This window comes from Telopea speciosissima, chromosome 4, assembly GCF_018873765.1.
Source record: "Telopea speciosissima isolate NSW1024214 ecotype Mountain lineage chromosome 4, Tspe_v1, whole genome shotgun sequence".
Taxonomy (NCBI): domain Eukaryota; kingdom Viridiplantae; phylum Streptophyta; class Magnoliopsida; order Proteales; family Proteaceae; genus Telopea; species Telopea speciosissima.
Genome location: NC_057919.1, coordinates 66,720,396 through 66,732,543, shown reverse-complemented (window position 1 = coordinate 66,732,543; position 12,148 = coordinate 66,720,396). Strand labels below are relative to the sequence as shown.

The following is a 12,148-nucleotide window of genomic DNA, read 5'->3' as shown; positions in this document are numbered from 1 at the left end:
TAAAGCCATGGTCTCCTGTGAATACAAACAGAGTAATGCTGATCACACTCTGTTCATCAAGCGAAAGGGAGAAAAGGTTACTCTTCTCATAGTTTATGTTGATGACATAGTTGTGACTGGTAATGATACAGATGAAGTTTCTCACCTGAAGGCTTTCTTGGGACAGGAATTTGACATAAAAGATCTAGGACATCTAAGATATTTTCTTGGGATTGAAGTTACCCGTTCTCCAAAAGGCATCTTTCTCTCCCAGAGAAAGTATGTTCTAGATTTACTATCAGAGATTGGTTTGCTTGGTTGTCATCCTTGTAACACTCACTTGGAAGTTACTACCCGTCTGTAAGAGAAGGATGGTGAACCTGTTGATAAGGGCAGATATCAACGATTGGTGGGCAAGCTAATTTATCTCTCCCACACCAAACCAGATATTGCCATTGCTGTGAGTCTCGTGAGCCAGTTCATGCATGATCCTTATTCCACTCACATGGCTGCTGTTCTTCGTATTCTCCATTACTTGAAGTCAGCTCCAGGAAAGGGGATCCTTTTGTCTCCTCATGACCATCTTCGCATTGAGGCTTACACAGATGCTGACTAGGGTGGTAACCCTGACAGGAAATCTACCTCCGACTATTGTACTTTTGTTGGAGGAAATCTGGTCACATGGCGGAGTAAAAAGCTAAATGTTGTGGCAAGATCTAGTGCTGAAGCTGAATTCTGTGCTATGGCCCAGGGCATATATGAGTTACTGTGGCTTCAGAGTTTACTCCTTACTATCCGTGGTTCTGTTCATCTTCCAATGATGTTGTACTGTGACAACAAAGCAACAATTAGCATTGCCCACAATCCAGTGCAGCATGACCGTACCAAACATGTGGAGATTGACAGACACTTCATCAAGGAGAGGTTAGAGAGTGGGCAGATTTGTATCCCTTTTGTGAAGTCTGGACTCTGGAGATCAACTGGCTGATGCCTTCACCAAAGGGTTGAGTGGGAATTTGTTTTATCCTAGTCTAGTCAAGTTGGGCATGTGTGATATCTATGCCCCAACTTGAGGGGGACTGTTGAGATGTGTTACCCGATATTATAAAGGTATTTTTGGTATTTTATTTATGCTTTATTTATGTACTTTTGAACAAGGGTAGAATTGTAATTTGGGCTGTGACACTGTTCACGTGAACAGTGTCATGAACAGTGTTTCCCTTTGTAATCTCTTTTATTATTATTATTATAAATAGAGAGCTTGACTGATCTCATTGATCATTCAAGCCATTCACGAAATTCCTGTTTTGTTAACAGAACCTTTAGGGTGTCGGCCATATCCAGTGAGACTCAATTCAGTGCTTGCCATGGTTGGCTCTGATATGAAATAATGTAGAACTAGGACACAACTATCCTAACCCCAGATAGGATCACAATACAACCCAATATAGGCACTGATTTCAGACTTGAGAACAATATGTAAATATGAACTCAGTAGAAATAACAGCATATTATGACAAGCTTTAGAACTCCCAACAGTATAAACAATAGGCAGCAGCCTATATCACCCAATCGCAGACTATATTAGGTAAGTTGGTCTGAAATTAATTGCAGCAGCAAAGAAGAGAAAAGGAGGGGTATTACCAATCAAGTGTAGGGGTCTATGGGTGGAATCAGATCTCCCAGTTTCAGGCCAAACTGGTGGACAGATTTGGAGTTATACCAGTTCTTGATCTAGAGAATAAATCTGGAGAATTTTTATAATTCACGAACCAGACCCCAGATGGGATCAATATGCTGGTCGAGTAGTGCTATTATAGCACTGTTTGATCCTCCAAATATCACCCCAAGTGGATGGATGCTTGCAGAAATATGATAACTTGAAGTTGTAGCAGAATTCAAGGAGAAAACCCAAACCGCAAGTGCTGACTTGTATCTCTGATCAGCAACATTAATAGCAGCAACTAGGGGCTTCAATATAGACTTCAGTAGATAAACAGCAGCTTCAAATAGGGCTCAGCTGTTCTCAGTTATACTCAGACACTGAAAACAGAATAGAGAGACTTCTCCAACACATCTATATTACTCAAATAGAATTACTAAAAGTATTACAACCACCTCCCTAGGGAGGTAAAAGGTAAAAAGACATAAAAGACATAAAAAGGTTAAAATACATAATAAGGCAACTAGTCTAAAGTCCAGTTCCTAAACTACCCCCAATACATGTCTACTATCAACTCTAACATATCTGTCCACGTGTACTACTACACGTGAGGGGGGGATTATGTACACTACACCTGCAGCCATTGCAAAAAGCAGAACTTGCAGGATGTTTGGTGCAAAATATAGAAGATCAGTCTTCTCCACCACTGCTATTGGGTATCCTTCATTATTGGGTTGAGATTGCCGTAAGGGGGAGATGAAGAGTATTGAAGATGTTTGGTTATTGCTTGCCTATATGAGGTTCTACAGTTGGGTTGATCATTTCTGCCGCCTGATTTATTTGTTTCCGCTGCTTGTTGCCCTAGTTGCTTATCTTCAAGATTATCAGTCAGAGATTCATCACTGGACAGCTGTTAAAGATTGGTGAAAGTTTGTTGATCAAGTCTGCCCAAGTTTTGAAGATCTATTTTTCAAGTTCTTGAAGGTTTATTTGGGAGCTTCATTCATCTGTCAAGTTTGGACTTTGCTGCAACTTAGTTTCTTCCCATTTTGTTCAAGTTGGGCATTAGTACTTTATATGTGCCAACTTGAGGGGGAGTGTAATGTAGCTCTAAATAGGAGAAGGATCCTATTGGAGGCCAGGTGTACAATGGTTCTGAAATTGATCAGCCAATTGTGGTAAAGCAGGCTGATTTAATTCAGAATTAGGGTTAAGTAAGGGCAATGAGTGAATGTGATATATGATAATGTTGGGCAGGTCTAAAGGAAGCTATTGATATAGGTTTTAAATAGGTTTAAACAGAAAATTAAAATTCTGAAATTCTAGGGTTAGGGTTTCGGGTTTTGGGCTTTAGAATCTAGGCTGAAATTAGGGTTTAGAGTGTTATTTTGGGGCTGGACTTGGGATCGAGTTTCCCAAACAGTGAGGGGAAGGCCCGACTGAAGTTTGAAGGGGAATGGATGGCTGGAAGTATAGTTTCTGAAGTTTAGGGTTTTTTTTTGGGTTTTATGTGAGTGAGGGGATTAGGGTTTTTTTTATGGACAGTTGAGGCTGCAGGTTAGGTCGAGTGGAGGGAGGGCAGTAAGGGATCTGTGGTTAAATTTTGGATGAAAACTGATGAAGGATGAAGGCTGGACAGGTTTAAGAATAATTAGGGTTTATGATAATCGATTGGGAGAGTGTAGGTCTAGGTTAGAAGGTGAGAAACAGCAAGGTAGTTGCAGGAAAACTAAATAACTTACTTGTTTTGCAGGGGATCTAAAAACAGCAAGTAGAATCAGGTTGTAGAAGAAAAAAGACCTCCCGATCTACAAGATGCAAGGAGTCGCCGGAATCCACCAGCCCTCACCCTTGATATGACTCACAAGACAGTCTCTAAAGAGAGAAGCAGCAGCAGCAAAGGCCAACAGCAAAAAGCTCGAATTTTTAAAACATGAATTGGTGGGGGAGCCTCTCCCACGTTCTATTATTAAATAGGAGGCCAAAGGCCTAATTCCTAAAACTACTACAACTCTAATCTCCATCCAAAATCGTGGAGAGGTACAATTAAGTGATTTAAAACAATTTAAAAGTATAAAAAGACTCAATTGACCCTAATGACTTAAAACAACTTAAACTACTTGAAATAAAAGAAGATTCTCTACTAGCCAATAGGATATAAGAACCTCTTAGCCAATAGGAGCACTTCACTTAAATTAGACCAATTGAACCAATTGGATGCAACCAATTTAAACCGGTTCAATTAAAAACACAAAAATAAAAACTAAGTATAGAACTGAAATAAACTAAACTAAGGCTCCTACTAAAACCCTAGGCTTAGGATGGCTTCTTCAATTCGAGGAGGCTAGGGTCTGCATCAACTCTCCCCGACTTAGAAACATTCATCTCAAATGAATGGGTGAAATCCATGCAACACCCTGGCAACTTGGGGCTGAGCTTTTTGACATTATGAGTGGGAGCCCAAGTACTATGCTTGTGTGAAGAAACTCGTCCACGAACCCTGTGATGAGGAGGAGGAAGCAACATGTGGGCAGCAGCTTCAACACTTCCCTGGCAGAATTCTGTTGAGGTCAGAACAGTGGGAATATGGTCTTCAAGTCGTGGAGCCGTCTCTTCGAAGAACCATGGGAGCTTTACCTTTATGATCAGCACGTGGAGGGGCTGTAGGGCGGAAAGAACTACCAACAGAGTAGCCTGATCGAGTAGGACCAGCAGCAGAGTTTCCAGCTCGATTGTGACCATTGGTAGTAGACTTGAATGCTGAAAAAGTTTTGTTAGTACCTTCAATGGAGGAATCAAATCTTCTATTTCCAGCCAATAATTCTTCAGCCTTCAATGCCTTCTCGAAACAGTCCTTGATGTCCAAAATGTCAGCAACTCCAATAGCTTTAATAATGTCTGATCTCAATCCCAGCCGAAACCGAGACAACATCTAAGTATTACTTTCTCTGGTGTCAGTACGAGAAGAAAGAGCATCGAACTGCTGCAGGTACTCAGCTACAGTCATAGTCCCTTGCCGTAGGGAGTTAAGTTGATCTTGCATCTGAGCTCTGTAATGTCTGGGCAAATATTTCTCCTTCAAGTCATACTTCATGTCCTCCCAGTTAGTAGGTGCATCACCTACGCGTTCCATGCTTGTCTCTATCTTTCGCCACCATTCTCGGGCAGGGCCAATCAATTTGGTACGTGCCAATCTCATCTTTCGATCTTTAGGCAAGTCATACCAGTCAAAATAATCATCCAGGGCAGCAAGCCAGTCATAGAACACCTGTGGATCACCATGCCCATTATACTCCTTTAGCTCGAGTTTGACCTTCTGCGAATCGTACCTCGGTACCTCCTATTAGTAGCTTCATATCCTATGAAGTAGGATCTCATGTATTCCTTAAAGTTAGGTTTTCGAGGTGCTTCTCTAGTTCTATCCCTATCTTTTCTGTAGTCATCTCTGTCAGTTCTACGTCGATCCCTGTAATCTCTGTCGTGTTTGGAATGATCTCTGTGGTCCCTGTGACGTCTGGGATGATCTCTACGATGTTCATCCCTTCCCAGAGTTCCATGTACCTCAAAGTGAACTTGGAATCTGTCCTCCTCTACATATAGAGGGTTGATTGCACAGCTTGTCTTTATTCCATTGCCAACATTTGATCACCAAGGGCTTGCTGTTCTGTTGAAATCTTCTGCAGCATAAGTCATAATTGCAGCAAGGGAATCGGGTGGGGGTGGTTGTGTGGGGTCCACAGCAGAGGTGCCATGTTCAGCCATGGCTCTGATACCAATTTAATGTAGCTCTAAATAGGAGAAGGATCCTATTAGAGGCCAGGTGTACAATGGTTCTGAAATTGATCAGCCGATTGGGGCAAAGCAGGCTGATTTAACTCAAAATTAGGGTTAAGTAAGGGGAATGAGTGAATGTGATATGTGATAATGTTGGGCAGGTCTAAAGGAAGCTATTGATATAGGTTTTAAATAGGTTTAAACAAAAAATTAAAATTCTGAAATTCTAGGGTTAGGGTTTCAGGTTTTGGGCTTTAGAATCTAGGCTGAAATTAGGGTTTAGAGTGGTATTTTGGGGCTGGACTTGGGATCGAGTTTCCCAAACAGTGAGGGGAAGGCTCGATTGAAGTTTGAAGGGGAATGGATGGCTGGAAGTATAGTTTCTGAAGTTTAGGGTTTTTTTTGGGTTTCATGTGAGTGAGGGGATTAAGGTTTTTTTTATGGACAGTTGAGATTGCAGGTTAGGTCGAGTGGAGGGAGGGCAGTAAGGGATCTGTGGTTAAATTTTGGATGAAAACTGATGAAGGATGAAGGCTGGACTGGTTAAAGAATAATTAGGGTTTATGATAATCGATTGGGAGAGTATAGGTCTAGGTTAGAAGGTGAGAAACAGCAAGGTAGTAGCAGGAAAAATAAATAACTTACTTGTTTTGCAAGGGATCTGAAAACAGCAAGTAGAATCAACAGCAAGTAGAATCAGCTTGTAGAAGAAAAAAGACCTCCCGATCTACAAGATGCAAGGAGTCGCCAGAATCCACCAGCCCTCACCCTTGATATGACTCACAAGGGGTCATGATATGACTCACAAGACAGTCTCTGAAGAGAGAAGCAGCAGCAGCAAAGGCCAACAGCAAAAAGCTCGAATTTTTAAAACATGAATTCGTGGGGGAGCCTCTCCCACGTTCTATTATTAAATAGGAGGCCAAAGGCCTAATTCCTAAAACTACTACAACTCTAATCTCCATCCAAAATCGTGGAGAGGTACAATTAAGTGATTTAAAACAATTTAAAAAGTATAAGAAGACTCAATTGACCCCAATGACTTAAAACAACTTAAACTACTTAAAATAAAAGAAGATTCCCTACTAGCCAATAGGATATAAGAACCTCTTAGCCAATAGGAGCACTTCACTTAAATTATACCAATTGAACCAATTTAAATTGGTTCAATTAAAAATACAAAATAAAAACTAAGTATAGAACTGAAATAAACTAAACTAAGGCTCCTACTAAAACCCTAGGCTTAGGGTGGCTTCTTCAATTCGACGAGGCTAGGGTCTGCATCAGAGTATTAGCATTATTATGGAGTTTTTTTTCTTATTAGTTCAAGCTAGAGCTTCTCTTTACTTATTTGTATAATCCAGTTTGAGGGGGAGTGTTGGAATATGTAATCCAGAATACCCCCACGGTATTCTGGTCCTTTTGGGGTAGTTTAATTCCTATGTTATTAGGTTTAAGTCACTACTCTTATAAAGACAATTATGTCTACAGTCAGCTATGTGGGTTTTAGTCCCACATCGCCTATTTCAGTCCCTTTGTATTTTCCCCTCTATTATAAATAGAGGGGTTTACCTATCAATAAATAAAAAAGTTATAATTTTCTCTCATTCTCTCTTTTCTAATACACGGTTCTTCCAACAGTCCCACATTGGTTTGCTCAAGTCCTTGGTGCCTTCATATAATTGTGGACCTCTCTCCACCTAATGCACTCCAACAAAAAGCCATCAAATTACTCGTTGCTATAATATTTATGTGATCAATATGAAGCTGCTTCTTACCAAATATATATATATATATATGAAGCTGGTTCTCTTAATACTTTCCATTCTCAAACAGTGTTTCTCTAGCTACATATAAGAAAATGAAAAATAAAACAGATATAAGAAGAAAATATCTCAATAAGGCCACAACATCCTACATGGTCATTAGTTGGTCATCCTCGACAAAATCATTGCAGTAACTTTGCATGCCAGCTTGGGCAGCCAACCTAAGTGCCACCAAACATGACCCAGGATCTATAATTTCTGTCTGTATATTAACAATATTAAAAAAAAAAAGCCAGTCGCTTCCAAATTAACAGAACAAAACTTTCATGCATGGTGGCACACTCGAGAAAAAAATGTACAACTTATTGGCCGACATACTTGAGAAAGTTGCTTTTGCTGCACATGAATGTTTTATGCTTACTGTAGAAGCAAATTACATATAATATCCTAAGCCCAATATGCAAACACATTGGCAAAAACATGCAAAGATGACCAAAATCCTCTTTGGAATCTGAATTAAAGCCCAAAGGGCTCCGCAAGTTGACTGTGCTGCAGTAAATTTCAGCCAAAAAGCCGCACACCATGTGTAAATGAGTTTAATGAAGAAGTTCAAAAGATTGATGGCTGAAATTAGAGCAGAAAATGCAGATACATGGTGCACTATACAGTTGAGGTCAAGCATGAGATTTGACATGTGTACAATCTAGAATGTTCCCTATTTAATGGATGGTTGAAATAAGCTGCATCCTTCATGTGGCTCAAATTGAAGGCCAGCTAGCAAAGAAATCTAATTGACCACAAATAGAGAGCTTTTCTGTGCATGTGTCTATGTAAAGAAAGCGATAGAATTTTAGCAATCTCAGAATCTTGTACCTGTTTTTCCCAAATATCTCAATTCCTTTCAGGTACAGTTCTTTCTCAATAGGTTTCCACTCGCATCCACTTAAAGCTCCTTCACTTTGTCCTTTTTTGGAATTGGATGACTGCTTAATTGGCATTTCTTTGGTACTATTTGCTTGATGTTCTATGCCCTCATTATTCTCATCAAATGTAACAGTACAAGGATAAGTATGCTGAAAGGATTCATTCAGAACATATTCATTGGTCTTCTGGTGTTCATTGTTGAGAGACACTCCAGAATCTGAACACATAATATTGGCATTGGATGCAAGATCATCTGGCAGACCTTCCAAACCAACAGAAAGTCCATCGGAGTCTAATACTTTTTTCTGTTTCTTGATAGCAGAACCCTGAAATTCATCAGAACCTGGCAAAAGCAGAACCCTGAAATTCATCAGAACCTGGTCTCGAGTTTCCCAGTGTCATACTTCCACATAGTTGTCACGGCATCTAGGCGACCCAAGGCATTGGAGAGGGTCCAAATTCAAGGCGAAACCATCTAAGCGACCAAGGCGCCTGGATGCCTAGGCGATGCCTTGACAACTATGTACTTCCATGCTTTAATACCTTATACTTACCCATATTTTCATGGGAGGGTACATCTGCAACAGATGTATTAATGTTCAATGCTTCGATAGAAACTTCTGGAATATCAGAAACCCTTTTCCTATAACTGCATCTTCCTTCAGCTGTGATGCCTCTGCTATCATTACCAGGATTTGCACTAGTATCAGACCTTTGTAGTACATCTTTGCCACCCTTCATTACCTGCAAGCCAGCCGAGATGTGAGATAGAATTGGCAATTTTCTTCACCAGAAAGAACAAAAACCTGAAGTACTTATAAAAGTTCAAAATAATGGATGGTAAAAAGAAAAAAATAAACTATCTTCTCTTTTGTAAGGATAAAAGAAACAAGGGAAGAAAATGCTCTGTAAGTAGAAGAAGTCTTAACTCCTAATCCATGCATTCTAAAGGACATATTGATTCCTAATAAGTAATATGTGTGTACAATTACAGAGCTACAAGACAATGTCTGGACATTGAACAATCATATCAATGATTTAAGACAAAAAGGAAGGGGAGGGTAACGCAGGCCCAGTTTAAATTTGGGTCAAAATTTAAAATAGGTTTGAATTGTGCCTTAATTTTTGTGTTTATTGCACGGTACACAATTTCGGCCAAATTTCGCAAAACCTACCGAAATATTTCAGTTTCGTAAAAGGTTGAAATGAAATCCAATGCGATACTGAGAATTGATCAAGTTTTGACCAAAATTTCGGTTCACAGTTTCATTTCGCCGAAATTTTGGCCGAAACGTTACTTTGGCTTAAGTTTAAACACCCCATTTCGAACGAAATGGGTCGGAATTTCTACCCATTTCGTTCATTTCGCCTGGTTTTAACTCAATCTTGGAAAACCCAGTTCTGGCTCTTTCTTAGCCAAATCATTGTTGTATAAGGTTGGAACAAGTACTTGGGCAGTAGAGGAACACAATGGAAGAGACAATTTGATGCATTGTTGGAAAATTTGTGCTAGATTGAGTTCTCATGATTCCACAGGCACCATCTAGTAGTAGTGGCCCTCAATTGAGTTTCTCATGATTCAAAGATCTATATCCTAGGTTAGGGTACCTCCAGTACGTTGATGATTCCATTTATAGGGCTGTTGTGGAGGACTTTCGAGCGTTTCTTCTGCCATACTATGACATGACCAGCTTTTGTGATACAGTCATAGGATAACTTCATTCGGAAGCAGCAACAACATTCTAGTGGTTTTGATCCGGGCTAGAACTCATTTCGGTACTAGGAGTTTAGGACTCTAGGATGGGCATAGGGTTGACTTGTTGCTCATATGTTGACTCTGTTATATTTAACTCTTTATAACAAACCATGTATGGTCCATGATTTATGATATAGTTTATATTCATTCCTAATGAATATTTAAGTTTGTTAAGTTATGGTTGTAATATCGCAGGGGTATTATTGTATGTCCCTGCGGTAGTTAGTATTTTGGTTTATTTTATAGTCTTAGTCTTATCATCTAGTATTATTTGTTTTATCTTGTAAACTTATTAGAAATCTATTAATACAAGGACTGAAGGGTATCCTAGTCCTTGCAGAATTGTACTTAGATGATTATATAATAACATGGGACATAGATTGCCAAAACTTTGAGTAATATTCTTCTAACGGCAGTCTCTCCTCTTCTCACTCACTTCTTGTTCTTCATTCTTCTATTGTTTTGGTGTTCTAGTTCTGGTATTGTTTCATGGTATCAGAGCTCTGTTAGTCTCACCACATCTCTTCTTCAATTTCTGTTTTGATAGTCTAAAGAGGATCTTCATCCCTGGTTTGCAGCAACCTATGCTACCATAATTCATGAAACCCTAGTTTGATTATATGGAAATAAACTAGGGTTCTCTTCCTCCATTCTACATGCAACAGTAATTCATGGATGTAGTTAGACTTTAATTTGTCAGTAGCTTTACAAATCAGCAGAGAAGAGTGGACAATTCGGAAAATAGATATAGAAAGAGAATCTTAATGTACAAGGAATGCTTGTAAAATAGACAAGAGTAAATTTCAAACCTACAACCAGACACCCTCAAAACTCTCAGAAAATGCTGAAAAAGGAAAGGGGAGAAAAGGTTAATTCAGTCCCTGTTGTCATGGAACATAGTAGAGCTAGGAAAGAATAAAAGGAGACTTTATCAGGAGGAAGAAAGGAAGAAGAAAATACAGAAGACTAGTGCCTTGATTTGAATACTTCCATATTAATGGGTTTGAAAGTTATCAGGAAACACGGTTAATGCACCCCCACCCCTCCAAAAAAAAAAAAAACTCTCTAAAGAGAAACCTAAAGAACTGTTGTCCAACAGAGACTTGGCAGGGTTCTGGCCCAATGTATATAGTTTTTGTATCTTTGTGTTAGATCTTGGTTGAGACATGAGCATCAATGTAGCATGGTGGGAAAAGTAAACTAGAAAGCTACTTGGTTACAAGGTTTATATATGATAAACCACAGTACTGCAAACACTAGTCAGTAGTTTAAGTTCCAAAATCAGAGCTGTACCTGCAGAAAGCACTGATCACTGCAAGGTCTGTCATTCTCTTCAATTTCACACCAATTTGGTTGTTTTTCACTCTGTCAAGCAAACCCTTACATCAGAACAACAAACAAAAGATATCTTGAGATTCCAAGTAAGATAATAGGAAAATTAAAACAACTGCTTACAGGGATGACTAGACTTTGAGAACAGCCATGCAAACGGCAATCAAATACCTGGGGTTTGACATCAGCATTCGTCAATCAATATTGACAGAATTAATTCTCAAAGTAAGAATCTGCAGGATAAATTACTATCTTTCACAAACGATACAAGACTAGAATGTTCTCAGATCAAGTACCAAGCAACGTCGACAGAAAAGATTGTCGAAAGAATCTAAAGCTGCAGTAAGGCTTTTCCCCAGAAATATGCTCCTATCAGATACTCTTTCTGCAGAAGCTTCCAAGTTTTTGGGATGTTTTTCTGGATGTTGCTCTATGAGTGCATTGTATCTCTCCTGCAGATGTTAAAAGGAAAAGCACCAAACAAAGATACTACTAAATATAGCAACTAAACCAAAATAAATAAGAAATGATGGGATGGTTCATTGAATGAAACAACTATCCAGATTTATGAGCTCCAGACCAGAAATATGAAGCACGTTGCTTGTTTGGATTTGAAAGAAATACCTGGATTTCTGATTCAGTGGCTCCAATGAACTCGCTCAGAATATTAAGCACTTCCTGATTTAGTCCATACTCCTGGATGACCTTCCTGCAGAAGCAAGAACAATGAAACACAAAATCATTGAACTACCTAGAGAAGATCGGAACTTATAATAAAACCCCAGCCATGCATAATTACGAGAACCCCATTATGAGCCGTTAAAGACTGTATGGTCATGTTGTGTCCTCTTGGCTAAAGGAGAAAACCAAGACCAAATATCACATCCGGTGTGTGGAATCTCCTAAGTGAATCCAAGAGAGCTCAGGTTGCTTGCATTAGATTTCTCTGCAAGT

At 39.3% G+C, this 12,148-nt stretch overlaps 1 protein-coding gene across 2 annotated transcripts in view; it reads right to left on the bottom strand.

The window, feature by feature from the left end:
* LOC122659648 (histone-lysine N-methyltransferase EZ3) overlaps positions 1 to 12,148 on the bottom strand; it is a 33,340-nt gene that overhangs the window by 12,705 nt on the left and 8,487 nt on the right. For both annotated transcript variants that reach the window (XM_043854745.1, XM_043854746.1), the window contains 6 exons: positions 11,819 to 11,903; positions 11,491 to 11,646; positions 11,318 to 11,365; positions 11,156 to 11,227; positions 8,661 to 8,850; positions 8,056 to 8,449 (listed from right to left, as the gene is read on the bottom strand). In XM_043854745.1, the coding sequence (XP_043710680.1) occupies positions 8,056 to 8,449; positions 8,661 to 8,850; positions 11,156 to 11,227; positions 11,318 to 11,365; positions 11,491 to 11,646; positions 11,819 to 11,903 (945 nt within the window). The remainder of the gene's footprint in view (positions 1 to 8,055; positions 8,450 to 8,660; positions 8,851 to 11,155; positions 11,228 to 11,317; positions 11,366 to 11,490; positions 11,647 to 11,818; positions 11,904 to 12,148) is intronic.